Source organism: Paroedura picta, chromosome 6 (assembly GCF_049243985.1).
Source record: "Paroedura picta isolate Pp20150507F chromosome 6, Ppicta_v3.0, whole genome shotgun sequence".
In the NCBI taxonomy this organism is placed as follows: domain Eukaryota; kingdom Metazoa; phylum Chordata; class Lepidosauria; order Squamata; family Gekkonidae; genus Paroedura; species Paroedura picta.
This window is the reverse complement of record NC_135374.1, coordinates 41,974,034-41,990,611: the sequence shown is the minus strand read 5'-3', so window position 1 is coordinate 41,990,611 and position 16,578 is coordinate 41,974,034. Positions and strand designations below refer to the sequence as shown.

General features: G+C 43.3%; 1 protein-coding gene across 12 annotated transcripts in view; it reads left to right on the top strand.

The window, feature by feature from the left end:
• The window catches only part of POU2F1 (POU class 2 homeobox 1), a 127,769-nt gene that overhangs the window by 88,601 nt on the left and 22,590 nt on the right, over positions 1-16,578 (top strand). For 8 of the 12 annotated variants that reach the window (XM_077342259.1, XM_077342261.1, XM_077342263.1 and 5 more), the window contains 6 exons: positions 7,026-7,205; positions 9,015-9,141; positions 9,935-10,029; positions 10,618-10,794; positions 15,338-15,479; positions 16,044-16,189. In XM_077342259.1, the coding sequence (XP_077198374.1) occupies positions 7,026-7,205; positions 9,015-9,141; positions 9,935-10,029; positions 10,618-10,794; positions 15,338-15,479; positions 16,044-16,189 (867 nt within the window). Of the gene's footprint in view, positions 1-1,828; positions 2,814-7,025; positions 7,206-9,014; positions 9,142-9,934; positions 10,030-10,617; positions 10,795-15,337; positions 15,480-16,043; positions 16,190-16,578 lie in introns of those variants that run through there. The other 4 variants (XM_077342265.1, XM_077342257.1, XM_077342266.1 and 1 more) reach the window with 2 other exon arrangements.

Here is a 16,578-nt window from a genome sequence, read left to right as displayed (position 1 = left end):
GGTCGGGTTCTAGGCTTCTGGTGGAGGGAGGACAGCTCATCTCAAGGTCAGAAATGGCTGAGATCAGTTCTCCTGGAGAAAATGGCTGCTTTGGAGGGTGGACTCTCTTGAATTATGCCTCACACAGGGAAGAGGTCTTGATGTTGATTTAAGGAACTGTAGAAGCCTGTTGTATTATATCGCAGTTTTAAAATAGTGGTTCAGAAAATAGTTTGCGGGTTAAATTTGTTTATGTCCAGTGGCCCAAGGGTCATACTATGACAATGAAGCACTGGCCAAGACCTACTTTGAAAATATAAACACCAGCAATTATTTAAATGTCATTCTAATCACAATACTTTGGATGCTGGTAAAGTAGGGAGCAAATTTAAAGAAAAATTTAACAGTATTTTTTAAAGTATTAGGAAAATAGAGAAGAAAGAAGTAACAACAGTATCTACGATCTCACAAAAATAAGCATCTTTGTTAGTACAATAATATAGAAATTATGTAAAATATACAAATATTTGATATATATTCAACGTATAGTTTATCAAATGTAACACTTAGGGAAGGCCTTGATCTACATTTTTGCAGTTTGGTTCATGGTTCATGGCTGAACCACAAACCTATACAAACTGGAAGGTTGGTTTGCAAACCAAGCTAGTTTGTATGGCTTTGTGACCCCTGCTTTCTGCTCCCTGCCACTTTTTGCAAGGAACAGAAAGCAGGGGGTTAAATAGCTCCAAGCCATTTAAACCACTGCTTTCTCACTCTGAGGCGGAGGACATCTTGATTGGAAGATTCCCACCATCCATTAAGGGAGACAGGAACTATTTTTCCAGATTCCTGTTACCAGCCTTGTGGGGGTCACCTTCCGTAGTTTGTTTCCTGCCTCAGAAGGGAGAGCAGTTTCAGAGACAAGCTCCTACTCTTTTTTAGATTTAGATTTACATTTTTCCTTCAACGTATTTCCTTACTTTTCTACCTTTATCTGTTCCTTCAATCTTCTTGTCCTTTTTTGGTCCCCTCCCCCTCCCCCAAGTGTCAGAATGAAGAAGGGAAACACGGGTGTAAGACTTCTGAGGCAGGTTAGCAGTCATTAGCAGTGTTCTCTTTTTGTGGCTATTTTAAATCAGTATTGATTTGGATATTGATGACTTTCTATCAGCTAGAGTGGCTGATTCTTCTTTAACTGGAGGCATGAGAGAGACTGCCAAGAATGGCATGACTCAGTTGTGGTCTGCTTTATCAGCTGTGGTCAACCCCTCTGCAAAGAAAAAGCATGCAAAAACAAATCACATGGATATGGGCTAGCAGGCTTATGATGGTGGCCATCTGAACCAGTGGGGTTCCCTTTTCAGGCGAATCATCCGCTTCAAAAGACAGCAAATGAGGACCAGGGCTCCCATGCCTTCACAACATCCTAGAAAGGCACTCAAGCATAGGATACCAATGCAAGCTTACTGCAAACTGCTCAGTCTGATGAGGAATAAGCCAATATACCTCAACTGCGTAGTAATGTAAATTTTGAGGCATGCAGACAGATAACACTTCAGTTGAGATTCCTTTCAATTTCAACATCTTAACAAGATTTAAACAGGCCAAAGAAAACCTAATGGGAACCAACCAAGAACTGTCTACAGAAGAGGTGGACAGTAGTCCAGATTCTTCACACTGCCAGGTCCACAAACTGAAAGGTCCAACAGGGCATCCAAGCAAACCAAGGCATGATGCCAACAACATTCCAGTGGGAGAATTACCATTTCAAAGAACATTGGACATAGTCACAAGCAAATTCTTGGAACTGTGTAATAGAATATTCAAATCTTCTTCTGGAATGTTTCATATGGTCTCTAGTCTCCAAGAGACCAGAGAAACAAGAAAAGAACTAACCAAGCTATACAACAGCTACTTGGAATGCCATTGAACCAGTGACCTTCCCAGAGAAGGGATTAGAAGTCCCAAAGAGAACTGGAGATTGGAGAGCCAGTCTGCATCTAAAGCTCCTGAACAGGTTTATAAAGACAAGAAACTTCAGGATGGAGACTCTTCTAAGATCACAGTTTAATTGTAGACATTTTGGAGAGTTCACTTATTTCCACCCAACACCCAAACCATCTTGGAGTAATCATGGATACCTTTGTCAATCACTTAAATTCTTCCACAAGCCAAGGCACTGAAAATAAGGGAAATATCAAGGGAAATTTCTTATGACTTTAGCCAAACTCCAAGGAATTATGATACCTTATATGGATACACTGCAGTAGACATGACTGCACATGAGACAACTGCGGCAATTTCTGTGTCCATATCAACTTCAAATTCTGCAAAAGTCAACCTTTGTCCTCAGATTACCTGACGCCATGAAGGCCAACCTTTGGTGGATCAAACCATCAAATTTTTCACAAGGCAAGCCATACAGGAAACAAGAGGTAGCACAGGTGCCAGGCTCTCCAGATGATATGTGATGCTGGAGAACAAGTCAGTTCAAGGAACTTGATCCAGGGCAGAATCTAAGATGAACATCTACTGGAGTTGATGGCTAACACTAAAGGTTTTTTCATCCAAAAATCTTACAGACACATTCTGATAAGAATGGACAATATTTTGGCAAAGATTTACATAAGCAAACAGGGAGTTCAAGGTCATCCACCCTCCACAAAGAAGCCTTGAAAATCTTAACCTTGTCCAAGAATTACCTGCTATCAATTACAGGAAAGCACATCAAGAGTTCCACCAACAGCAAGGCAGACTGGCTCAACAGATGGGCCCTGCAGAAAGGAGAATCATCTCTGAAGATGGAACTTTTCCTACACTTTAAGGACCCACAGGTAGATTTAGTTTCCTCACCAGAAAATCACTAACTCAGTTGATTCTTTGCAAGGTTTTACCATCCCGAGACAGAAGTGACAGATGCACTCATTACACCATAGCCCGTAACACTATTGTTTGCCTTTCTACCTCTCCCAATTCTGCCAGAGGTCTTTCAGATCAGAGCCTGAAAAGCAGAAGTCATTCTATAGGCTCTATGGTGGCCATGCAGACCATAGTTCTCAATATTGCAGAAGAGGTTGGTAAAGCATCTCTGGAAGCTGTCACTTGACTAATTTGGCCTCCCAACTCTAGTTGGCTTCATTTGACCCCCCTGGAGATTGAGAGGAGACACTTTCTTTGTCTTGGGTAAGATGCAGAAGTGATAGAAGTTCTACTGACCTCTCACAAACAATCTACCAACAGAATATACAACACAACCTGGAAGGCCTTTATCTGCTGGTGCAGAAGAAAAGGCACTGATCTATTATGACCGTTGATTATTTCAATGTTAGCATTCTTACAGGAATAAGTCAGAAAGAACCTCAAGGCATTCATGTTGAAACAACTAGTAGCCTTAGCTACTCTTGTTTCCTGAATTAGGGTATTGAGTATTTCTTGGTGCCTACATACAATACACTTCATACGAGGCTTAAGTTTAAGGAAGCCACCAAAGATTCACAGGTTCCATGCATGAAAATTACATGCTGTTCTCTGCCTTGACCAAGCTGATCTGATGGATGAGAATGAAGACCCTCTTTTAGGTTCCCATTGCATCAGCATGGTGGGTCTCTCCAAACCAAGCACACTATCCATCAAAGAAGATATTTGCATCTTCCATAAGAATAAGGTGGTTTTCAGACCAGATCCTACTTTTATTCCTAAAGGTAACAATTTTTCCCACAGGTCTCAAGAACTTCATAGAATCATAGAGTTGGAAGGAGCCATACAGGCCATCTAGTCCAACCCCCTACTCCAGTGGTCCCCAACCTGCGGTCCGCGGCCCGGTGCCGGGCCGTGAAGGCCAGGGCGCCGGGCCGCGGTTCCCTCTCCCCGCCCCCCCCCCGCAGTAAAAAACTTCCCCGGGCCGCAAGCTTGCGGCCCAGGAAGCTTCTTACTGCGGGAGGGGGGGGGAGAGTCAATCAGGGCCGCGCTGCGCATCGCGCATGCGTGGCACTTTCGCACATGCGCGAAAGTGCCGCGCATGTGCGATTCAGCTGCGCAAGGTGCGTGTGCGCAGGCGCAGCCGCGCTGCGCGGGCGGTGCAGTTGCCCCGCCCGTCCCCAGCCGGAAAAAGGTTGGGGACCACTGCCCTACTCAACACAGGATCAGCCCTAACCATCCTAAAGCATCCAAGAAAAGTGTGTATCCAGCCTTTGCTTGAAGACTGCCAGTGAGGGGGAGTTCACCACCTCCTTAGGCAGCCTATTCCACTGCTGAACTACTCTGACTGTGAAAATTTTTTTCCTGATATCTAGCCTATATCGTTGTACTTGAAGTTTAAACCCATTACTGCGTGTCCTCTCCTCTGCAGCCAACAGAAACAGCATCCTGCCCTCCAAGTGACAACCTTTCAGATACTTAAAGAGGGCTATCATGTCCCCTCTCAACCTCCTTTTCTCCAGGCTGAACATTCCCAAGTCCCTCAACCTATCTTCATAGGGCTTGGTCCCTTGGTCCCAATCTTCTGTCCTAAACCAAAGCATGCAAAGGAAAGATCCTGGCATACCCATGCTGTCAGAAGGGCCCTGAAGATTTACATACAATGAACCATGTATAGCAGAATTTCTGATGCGTTATTCATATCCTTAATTCATATCCCACCTTAACAAGGCACAAAGGGGGTCTAAGTCAGTCACCAGTAGTTCCAAAAGGGCTTGCATTGTCAATACTTAAAAAGTGATGAAAGTACCCATTCATTCAGTCATCACAGCTAATTCATTAAGAGTGCCACCACCAATGCAGCCCTTACTCAGCATGCAATGTTCAAAGAGATTTGCAGAACAACTTAGTCTTCTCTATCTACCTTAGTCAATCAATACAAAATCAAAACCTATAGCTCTGCGGATGCCATCTTTGGAAGTAGAGTGCTCCAGAATATTATGAAAAATGGTTATTGTGACCCATCCAAGAAATGAGGATACTACTCTGGGATGGTCCCAACCAAGATGTCCTCCACCACAGAGGGACAAAGGACCATTGAATACCATGAAAGGTCCTTGTCCTGACAAAAGGACAACATCCCTCCTGGAGTAATCTTGAAGAAATAATAAAAAAGCAGGAACCCCTAAGAGTTTTTGTATCTTACTGAGTATGTCTTGCTACTGTTTCTCATTTTTTTCTCCAATTACAGAGGTGGTACCTTATTCCAAACTGCTGTTAGAGTTGATAATTGAACCTCCTCCTTTATATCTCATATGGGACAGTTACTTAGTTCATTTTGCAGGAAATATTGTGTGTTATGGCAAGAGATGGGAACCTTTCATGTTATGGGATTGGCTTTGTAGCACTTTTCATCTAGAAAGGCTATGTTAATCCCAATGTTACTGTTCTTTAAATTAAAAATCTTACTGATTCTGAAAGATGTTCCTTCTATTTGACCTGTTTCAATTGTTCCATTTTTAAATTCTGGTTGTTCGGTATTATTGTAGTATTTAGTTGTCTGTTGTACATTGCCACAGCCAGGAACTTGCAGCAATAAAGGGGAGGAATAAAATGAATGTATTTATAAAATAGGCAGTCAAGTGTTCTCTGCTTTGCTCAGAAGGAGAATTTCTACAAGGATAGCCCTTGAAAATTTTAATAGGACACTTTGGTTTCAGGTTGTCAGGAAATGGTAGCAAAGTTTCTGTTACTTTGCAGCATTTATTTCAAAAGAAGATTTCGCTTGCTTCGTATTTACTTTTTAAGTCTCATGAGAGTGTTAAGATGTTCTTGATGATGTCACAGAAACATTATTGTGACTTCCATGATGGTGGGTATGGGTTTGTCCTCATGTCAGATGCTACGATAATCACAATGGTTCTGTTATATTCATGAATATTGGATGAACTGTTTAATTTTACAAAAGTCACTGTTGATCTCCATTTTGGATGCTATGAACATTTAGGTCTCCTTTTTAAAGCATTTATATGGGACAGAACTATTTGTAACCTAATAACATTTATTTCCATTGTAACAGTGAGAGTAAATTTGGAGGATATTAATGGAAAGTTTGGAAAAAAAACACCATTTATTCTGTAGAAGTTGGCTGCCATCTATAAACTCACTGTGTTTAATTTGGTTTTATCTATAGCAGTTTGTTCTCAAGAAAACGTTATAGAGTAATGCTTACCGTACTTTGTGGGCTTTAATTTTAGTCCTTTTTTTTTTTTTACTCTTCATAGTTTTTATTTGTAAAACGTATGTTTGCACTGATAAAGTGGACAGTCTGTTCCAAACATGTTATCATTCTGTCAAACTGTTCTTTAGCCACACTGAGACGACTTGCAGGTCTTTTGAAGCTGGGGATCCTTTCAGTGCCAAATAATTGGCAAGCGTATTCATGTATGGGAAAGAGTCTGACACCACCTGTTTCACAGAGATAATGCATGTTTGGAAACTGGCAGAGATGTCAACCTACCGGCTCAATCCTATCAAAACAGAAAAAGCAGATGGGGGGAGGGGGGCTTGGCGAAAAAACAAATGGGGCACATGTTCTTTAGCTATATCTTAAGGCATAATGGAGATGATGGAACATGGCCGGGATATTCATGCTAATGTGAAGCAGCTGGAGTATTATCAGTTTGTTTGTTTGGTAACCACAGCCAGCATTGCTATTTCTCATTCATCTGGCTAATCACTTGTGCTTCTGGTGGGTGTAAATTTCCTTTCAAAGCCTGTCAGTGGATGGCTTGTTCTTTTTGCTTGCGATTTCCTGTCAGTACTGCTTCTTTCTATTGCTTGCTAGCTAATTACCTTTTTCGCCTTAATCTTGAAGCAGAGCCATAGAGAAGCTTCTGTAATCCCAGTGGTACCAGCGGTCATAATAGGCTCAGTATAATGTTTGTACTGATACCCTTCAGCTGACTTTAAAGTATCTGTATAGGCTGCTTTGTACCGTACCTGGAGCAAAAGGCTGCCTTTGAATGGGATGAATGAGATGACGGAAGCAACTATAGAGAATGCATTTATGATTTGTGGAAAGGATTGCTCTTCATTCTATTAATTCCTCTTCTCAAACTTCTTTGTAGCTTACATTGACACCAGCCCAGCAGCAGTTATTGCTACAACAGGCACAGGCACAGTTGCTGGCCGCTGCCGTGCAGCATTCAGCCAGTCAGCAGCACAATGCTGCAGGCGCCACCATCTCAGCTTCTGCTGCAACGCCCATGACACAGATCCCTCTCTCTCAGCCCATACAAATTGCACAGGTAAGCTTTGCCTTTCAGGGTGTTCATAGTTTTGGCCTATCCGAAAGCATCTCCTGCTGGCTTTCTCTCTTCCCCCTGAACAACTGAACAGGTGCCTACAGGTTCCCTGGCTCTTGAGTACGCTTGGCCTCATCGTCTGTCAGTACCCCATCTTCCAATAATTCACAATCTGTTATGGAAAGCTATAGTTTTCCTCATATAAACTATAGGCAAAGTAGATGCTAAGTTGCCTTCTATGAAAATTCAGGGTTTTATCTTATATATATTAGACAAGGCTGGAATTCAACAAGGTGACCTAGGTGCAAATCCCCACTTAGCTATGAAGTTCAGTGGTTGATCTTTGGCCAGTCATTTATTCCTCAGACTAAACTACCTCACAGGATGGTACAAAGATTTTTTTGAAGAGGCAAAATCCTATATATGCTGCTCTTTTATCTTTGGAGGAAATATTTGAAAAACACTATGGTCTCTACGTTCCTTTTGGGGTAAATATTCAACTGAAGGTTGGAGAATACAGGTTTTATTAGTCTTTGGTTCTTTAAAACACAACCTGTTTTGCTTATTTGAACTGCAATTGTAACCACATTGCCCAAGTATTTTCTTTGTGTTAGCATGACTGATTTAGAATAATTAAGTGGTTCGACCTCAGCATCAGGGCTGTATTTCTTTTAATTAACCAGTTTTATTGACACGACTTAACCTTACATACATTTAATAAAGAATCTTCTGCAGGGCAATGAAGCTCTTGAAAAACTGATAACAGGTTTTTTGAATAGTACATAGTATTACTACATACATTCAATAGACAGAGTCTATGTTTTATATAGTAACTAGGGGCAAAGCCCGTTGGATCCAAGAATACAACGGGCACTAGAGCTTGGCAGTGGGAAGAGGAAGGGGAGGAGTTGTCCAGTCTGTAAGGGCATGGGGTTGAATGTGTGTGTTGTGTGGGAGGTTGTGGTGGCGTGTTGGCAAATGAGTGCATGGGTGTGGAGATATGGGTGTCAAGAACCTGTGGTTTGCAATGTTCGTTGAGTGTGGGAGAGGACTAACCTTTGGGAATTGTGGCATAGTGGTTACAGATGAGCTTTCCAGAGCCATGTCTTCAGATATATGAAGGGAAAATCAGACTGGAGACTCTTCTTAGGAGAAGATTACATGGCAAGCAATTCCTCCCAGTTCTGCGTCATTTCCCTTCTTGTGTGAATTAGGCCATAGACACCGAAATGTCCCCATGCCCTAATACACATGGCGTAGTCACAGTACACAGGTGTCCACCCTGTTCCTTCTGTCTCCATTTTTTCACTGATGATAAAATGTTATGTGCCCACATGCTTCTTTCATGGTTGCTCCTTAGATGAAGAACTGGATTTTTGTACCCTGTTGTTTACTACCCAAAGGAGTCTCAAAGCGGTTTACAAACACCTTTCCCTTCGTCTCCCCACAATAGACAGTGACCCAGCAGACCTCAGGTGTCTCAAAGCATTTTCCAATCATCTTCCCTTCCTCTCCCCATAGCAGACTCCCCATGAGGGAGGTGGGGAGAGAGCCTCACAGGGAAGCTGGCAACTCTAAGAGGAAGTCTCTCTGTGCACAGCAGTCTTGACCTTAGTAAGGTTTTTTACGGTGTTTTTTTGTTTGCCAGGCCAAGGTTGGAAAAAGTAAATTCAGTTCCCATGTCTCTGCAGCCATATACTATAGTGAGTTTGTTCATTGTCTTGATCTGCACTTCTTTCCAAAGGAGCTTGGGAAGGGCAGGAGTGAACATCTAACCTTGAATTCCTCTTAACATCATTTTGCTTCTTGAAGGATTTGCAGCACCTGCAGCAGCTCCAACAACAGAATCTCAACCTGCAACAGTTTGTGTTGGTGCATCCGACAACCAACTTGCAACCAGCACAGTTCATCATCTCACAGACGCCGCAGGGGCAGCAGGGTGAGCAGAACTTTTCTAAAAGGGCTTAACAGAGACCCAGTCCTGTAAAACTACTGCTGGTGACTTGTCAAATATATTTTATGGGCAAACCACCAAAAGGAGGCATACTCAGGGGTATGCAATCAAGTAAGTTTGATGCATCAAATAAATATAACTCCAAAGTCCATTTGAAAAACACCTCTCTTGTTTGGGAAAAAGAGCTAGGAATCTTAGTTGTTGCACTGTTCACTTTTAAGTTTGGAGAGTTCATGAAGGAACCTCCAAAGTATTCTTAGGGCAATTATTTTTTTTTCTGGCCATTTCTTTTCAGTGTAGCTGTATAGGTTGTTTGTTGATCTGACTGTAACTCTTTTGTGACTGAGTGGGTATATCTGTAGCCTAGAGTTCTGCTTCTCAGTATGCCATGAGCTGGAGCCGAGGGCTAAGCCTTCTGCTTCAACTTATCTTTACTTGGATCTGACTGAACCCCCTTACTAAAAAGAACTGCCAAGTTTATAAGTCAGAGCAAAATGGAGGACCCTTTTCATCAATGGTTTTTTTTTTGCCAGTTACACAGAAGCAAGGCTGTAGAATACTCCTTCTGAAATCAAATCCCATAGGTCCAGCATTAAGAGTTGCAATCCCTATGTTGCATGTGTAAACCAAGCCTTAGTTGTGTTTTGGCAAGTGACAGAGCTCCACATATGTAAAATGGATTTTCGTCAGCTGTGAGCAGGATTGTAAGTAAAATGAACATAGGAAATATATATTTTTGCATCCACAAATGTTCTTATTAATGTGTTCTCTGTTCCAGGCCTCCTGCAAGCGCAGAATCTCTTAACACAACTACCTCAGCAAAGCCAAGCCAACCTCCTGCAGTCTCAGCCAAGCATCACTTTCACCTCTCAGGTCAGTGTTTTTCCTAATGCTTCTGGCTCTAACTTGGGGAGGGGAGGGGAGAATGGGATTAAGAGACAGAAGGGAAGGATATTGGCTGTAGTGATTGATGAAGTTGTCATTTTTGTACTTGATACTGGGTGAGAAGTTGCAAAGGTGGACCAACTTAGAAATCTTCCTCTACCCAAACTATTTGATAATGCAATTCTTCTTATTTATTTATTTGCTGGGACTCCAGGCTGGTTGCTAAATATTTGAAAAGAAATCAGACTGTATAAGACACCTGATAAACAATACAGGAGTACTAGAGTTACAGCTAGAAAACAATCAAAAACTTTCTTCATATGTACATAGACTCATAAATGCTGTCTAAGGCATGATATACCATGATGCAGAGGGTTCCAATGCACTAATAATAAGATGATATGTACAATAAAGGTTGCAGTAGCCTGCTATCCTGTTCCCGTATAAAAGCAGCCACCTGAACTGTTCTGCTGGACTTCGATTCTAATTCCTTTATAGAACTGACTTCCTGAACGTTTCTTAGCCTAGGAAAGTTTTAACTTCACAATGTTTTACTTCTGATTGGTCCTTTTCCAGCAGCCAGCAACCCCGACGCGCACAATAGCAGCAACCCCTATTCAGCCACTTCCACAGAGCCAGTCAACACCAAAGCGTATTGATACCCCCAGCTTGGAGGAGCCCAGTGATCTTGAGGAGCTTGAGCAATTTGCCAAGACTTTCAAACAAAGACGGATCAAACTTGGATTCACTCAGGTAAACCTGAAAAACTTAAACTGTTTTTAGGAAGAGATATATCAATAGTGTTAAGATTTGGGAAGAAACAGAGCAGTACCCTTTTCAGTTATCTATAATTATTAAAACATATGCAAAAATATGAACTTAGTATGTATGAGTCCAGCCATTGGTCCATATTGTTCATTATCATCTGCTATGGTGGGCAGCAGCTCTCCAGAGTCTAAAATAGAGAGAGCTTTTCCTGACAGTTGCAACCTGAAATCCTGGCAATGCCAGTCATGGAACTGGGCCTGTCTGCATTAGGGATGGACGTGATCTGCCTCACAAATGTAAGTTTGTGATTAATTTTGGCTGGTTCATAAATCAACATTCATGAAGCAAAGAGCTGCCCTGAACTTTCTTGGATTTTCTGACCATTTGAGAAGAGCAGAGGAGGAGCTTTCTCCTTCCTGCAGCTTTTCATAAACTCATAAACTCATAATCACTGATTCTAATGGAGATGTGTTCAGGGTTAGGTATTGATGCACCCTCTGGTGGGACTCACTCCTGCCTCAGCCTAGTTCCACTGTAATCAGTCCAAGTCTGGTAGTCCTTGGCCCTGAGCTGTGAGAGTTTCTCCAGCCCTTGGCAGCCTGTTGGCTGGGCTGCTCCATGCATGACCTCCCTTGCACCTGATTGGGTCAGCTTCCCTCTTCCAGGAGCTAGGCTGCTCCTTGCAACACAAAACATCTGATTGGGAGCTGACTCTCCCCTCTCTCTTCTGCAGCTGGTGAGCTTGGCACAGTTCAGTCCCCCGTACCAGCCATTCAGTGGTACGGGTTAAGGAGGAAAATCCAGAGCCACCATTCAGCCCACCAATCAGCTGAAGGGTGTGTGTGAATGCCATATGTGCCTTCTGGCTGCATGACTTTGAGTCAGTCACAGACTTTCAGCCTATCTCTATGAAAATCAAGTGGAGGAGAGGAAAATGACATAAGGTGCTTTGGATCCCTACTGGGGGGAAAGGTGGGGTATGAATGAATTAAAAATAAATTAATTAAATTTAAAAGGCCCAGGCTTTGGAGATGTGTCCAGTTAACACGGACTCATCTGTCTCCCTCCTCCCTGTTCAGTGGCTTGATACAGACACATTGGATTGTACTACATCCCTAATTTTAATCAGTGCATTAAATAGATGCCATATTCAAGTATATAAGCTTTTATCTTAAACTGCTCTGTGGGCCCTGTCCGGGATGAGGAAAGGTAGCCATTGGCACCTTCCCCCCGGAATGGCAAGTGGAGAGCCCAATCGGCAGGCGCAAAGCTTGCCATTCCGGCCGCAACGTGCCAATCTGTCCCTTGCCACCGACCTGACCAGTCGGGAGGCCCCCCCCCATTGCCGCCTTCCACCCACGCCGCCATTACGCCGCTCATCGCCTCACCAGCCAGCCGCCCACCGGAGGCAGCCTGCTGGCGGCGGCAACAGGTGGAGGCCGTGACGGGAGGATGCCTTGCCGAAGGCAGGTACGCTGCCCCACGCCCTCACGTCCTCTCCGCCTCTCAGCAGCCGGGGGCCCGCTCCGCTACTGCTTCCCACCACCCCCACCCACCCAACGCGCTCTTCCACCTCCCCCCAAAAGCACCCGGCCCCCCAAACCGCCCGCCGCTGCTTCGCCCGACACACACACACACACACACCGCTCTTCCCCCACCTCCCGCTCGCGATCCCCTGTGCTCCGATGGCCCTTGCACGCACACAGACACACAAACACACACACAGCTCTTCTCCTCCCACCCCTCGCTCCTGTGATCCCCCTGCGCTCCGACAGCCCTTACACCCACACATGCGCACATACACTCACAAACACCAATCTTCCCCTCCCACCCCACCTCACTCCCGCAATCCCCCTGCGCTCCAACGGCCCTTTCACCCACACGCCCACGCACACACCCCGCTCTTCCCCTCCCACCCCACCTCGCTCCTGCGATCCCCTTGCGCTCCGACGGCCCTTGCACCCACACACACTCACACACACCGCTCTTCCCATCCCACCCCACCTTGCTCCCTCAATCCCCGGCCCTTGCACCCACACACACACATACTCACACACACCGCTCTTCCCCTCCCACCCCACCTCGCTCCCGCGATCCCCCTGTGCTCCGACGGCCCTTGCACCCACACACAGACACACACACACCAATCTCCCCCCCCCCCCGTGACCACCGGCCCCTTCGCACACACCCCTGTCCCATCCCAGTCCACCTACCTCACTGCCTTCCTTCCTTCCTTCCTTATGACATTGTTACTTACTGTCTTCATCTCCTTCCTGTCTCTTTGTCTCTCCCTCTCACTTGCTTCCTGTCTTTCCGCCTTAGTTCCTCCCTCACTTCCTTTTCTTCTCCCTTCTCTCCATCCCTTCCACCACCCCTTCCCCTCTTTTCTCCCTCCCATTCTTAGCGCCCGCTGTATTTTACTTACAGCGGGCTTAATTTCTAGTTTCCTATAAAAGTATAGTGGATTTTTGTATGTGCACATATACAGTATTCAAGGCTGCTTTAAATTTGAACCATCCATTCTAGTTTACTGAGAGTTCAGGCAAATTAATTTTACTGAAATCATTGAGCTACGATTAGATTTATGGTTCAGGCAGAATGAATGGAATTAATTCAAAAGAAATTCCATCTAAACATCTGGAAGAAGTTCCTGACAGTTAGAGCTGTTTCTCAGTGGAACAGGCTTCCTCGGGAGATGGTGGGTTCGCCATCTTTGGACATTTTTAAACAGAGGCTGGATAGCCATCTGACGGAGAGGCTGATTCTGTGAAGGCTTAAGGGAGTGGCAGATTACAGTAGATGAGCAATTGGGATGTCAGTGTCCTGCATAGTGCAGGGGGTTGATGACCCATGGGGTTCCTTCCAACTCTATTATTCTATGATTCTAAGATTCTAAGACGTGTACATGCACATGAAAGCTTATACCTTGAATAAAATCCTGTTGGTCTTAAAGGTACCATTGGACATTCAGAATTGTGCTGTCAGAATTGTTTGAAAACAAAGCTAATTTTCAGTTTTAAATCCTTATTTGGGTCATGTTATTATTTATGTCAAGCTTACATACATTTTTGCTTCAACTGTTTAATATGTATATACTTAAGCAGTAACTGAATTCTGCTGAATGAATATCTTATGTTATAACTAGATCAGTCCTTTCTTAATGGAGCTAATGAAAGATGATTCTCCATCCCCCAACTGGGCTTTCCATACAAATTGAAAGGGCAGCTTCTTGTGTTTCTCTGTTCTTATAACAAAACCTCTTACCAATAGGATGCCAAACGGAACAGTATTTACTTAACCATTCTATTGTGTGGCTATATACATAATTAGTTTATAATGATAGTTATTGCTTAATTATGTAAGAGGGTAGTAATTAGAAAACCTAAGTAATAAAGACTAAATTCTCATAATGAGGTTGCATGCCTGTGTGTGTGAAAAAGAATTCTTTGCCAGTGGCACAGTAGGTTTCTTTCAGACTCCTATAGATTTATTGTTTTGTCTTTCAGAAATAATTACTGGGTTCTAATTTACATAGAAGACTAATTGCCTATTACATTTCAATTTTCAAGTAATAATTTCTTTTGTCATAAGAAGGCTTTATAGTTTAAAATAAGTGTCTAAAGCAAGGAATTTGTAGTTAGAGCACCGTGGTGGTTACAATCCTTTGTTATATATGCTGAGATGGTTGTCCCATGTGAAAGGGGAAAGATGGATCTGTTATGCCAGTTGTTTTCCTAGTATAAAAGATCAGTGGTTCATCAGTTTGATTTGTCATGAATTCTGCTGGAATAATGAAATAAGTTTGTGTCATATACTGATCCTTTGCCCTGGCCTGCCTGTAGAGATGTTCAGTCTGCTGAGATAAAGTGTTTCAAAGCAGTGTTTATCTTTTTTTGTATTGAAAGGTTCCCAAATCTGATATGGCCCTTAGTATTAAAGTAGGATCCTCTGGACACAACACTTCAGTCACCCCCACCTGAAGGGAAAGGGGCAGGGAAAGCAGGGAAAGGGGCTCAGTTCCTCAGTCAAAACTGTAACTTGAAAATTGAATCAAGCAGCAGACCTTTGAAAGTATGGAATTTCTGCAGTGTATTGCCATACCTAACATTTTTCCTGGTTAGCTTTGCTGCAAAGTAGTCTTTCTCAAGCCAGTTTATAAAAACTAAATTGGAAATATAGGACTGGAAAGTACAGTGGGGTAAATGGAGATAATTTATGGAGACAGCTCTCCCTCTCCCCCTTTATGCCCAATGAAAATGAGTTTTGCTTAACTCTCAGCAGAAGATTTTGGGGAAAAACGTTGATGAGGAAGGGTCTCTTCCAGATTGTTTGCTAATGGAATGGAAGCCAGGTTCTTGACGAAGCAGGTCTAATTCAGCAGAGAGCTAGCAGCAGAATCACCAAAGAGACAGAAATCTCAGTTGCATTGATTGAAGTTTTGTGATTAATTTGGTTCTTGTCATTAAAAAAAGAGACTGTTCAGTAGATAGATGTTGGTGAATAGCTTCTTTTCTTTCCATCCCTACAGGGTGATGTTGGGCTCGCTATGGGTAAACTCTATGGAAATGACTTCAGTCAGACTACTATCTCTCGCTTTGAAGCCTTGAACCTCAGCTTTAAGAACATGTGCAAGTTAAAACCACTTCTGGAAAAGTGGCTTAATGATGCAGGTGAACACTTCCTCCAGATTTCACAGCAGCAGGTCTCTGATAGGCATTCCCAAAGATCTTCATTATTGTGCTCTCTGCTAGGGCCCTGCGTTATTGGCTATAGAAATGTCTTAAGGCATCAGCCCATTCCCCAACGGGATATATGCTGCATGCCTATGTAAGCACTAACTCAACTGCTCTTGTACAACATTGGCCATTTATGCCTTGTTGCCTTCTGACAGGTCCTCATTAAAATGTACCCTTCCTCATAAGCAGTGAGCCCTCTTTGAGTGTGAGTTCTTATTAAGGCTGTGCAGTCCTGACAAACACATAAGCAAAGAAAATTACTGGCTGGCACAGTGGCATTATGAGCAAATGGGATACCCTAACCTCTGTTCTGAATTCTGCTAGTGGGAACTGGGTTTGAAGTTAAGCAGCAAATGGATAGCATTGCTTTTTGAGATCATCGCAGTGCCCTTATAGTACAGAGGTATCTACAATAGTTCAGATAGGTTATGCACTTAAAAAGAGAGTTATAATACTAAATATATGTTGGTAGTTACAACTTGCATTGACTCCTTTCAGAGAACCTCTCATCTGATTCAACTCTCTCCAGCCCAAGTGCCCTGAATTCCCCGGGGCTGGGAGCTGAGGGCTTGAACCGCAGGAGGAAGAAACGCACCAGCATAGAGACCAACATACGTGTGGCCTTAGAGAAGAGTTTCCTGGAGGTTAGCAAATCTGTTGCACTACATTATTGTGGAGTGTATTACTCTAGCTTTTGTTACAGTATTAGCAGAACAGTGTTCCATGGAAAAACAAACATTCTAAGGAGACAGTTTTAAAATGTCATAAGGGAAATAAGATGATGTCTGAGGAACCTAAAAATAAGCTATTCACAATATATATTTATAGCATGCTCTAAAAATTGGATTCTGTGTTCCTTTCCTGTTCTGAGTTCCTACAAGTTTCACTGGGGATGGCTTTGCATGTTACAAGAAAATGTTGCTAGAAGAACTGTGAATCACTTGAGCATCCGTGGCTCATGCTCCCCACATCACCTGTGAAGGACAAAGCAGCAGCATCTCACTAGCTGTGACATGATTGTGTTACAAGTGAT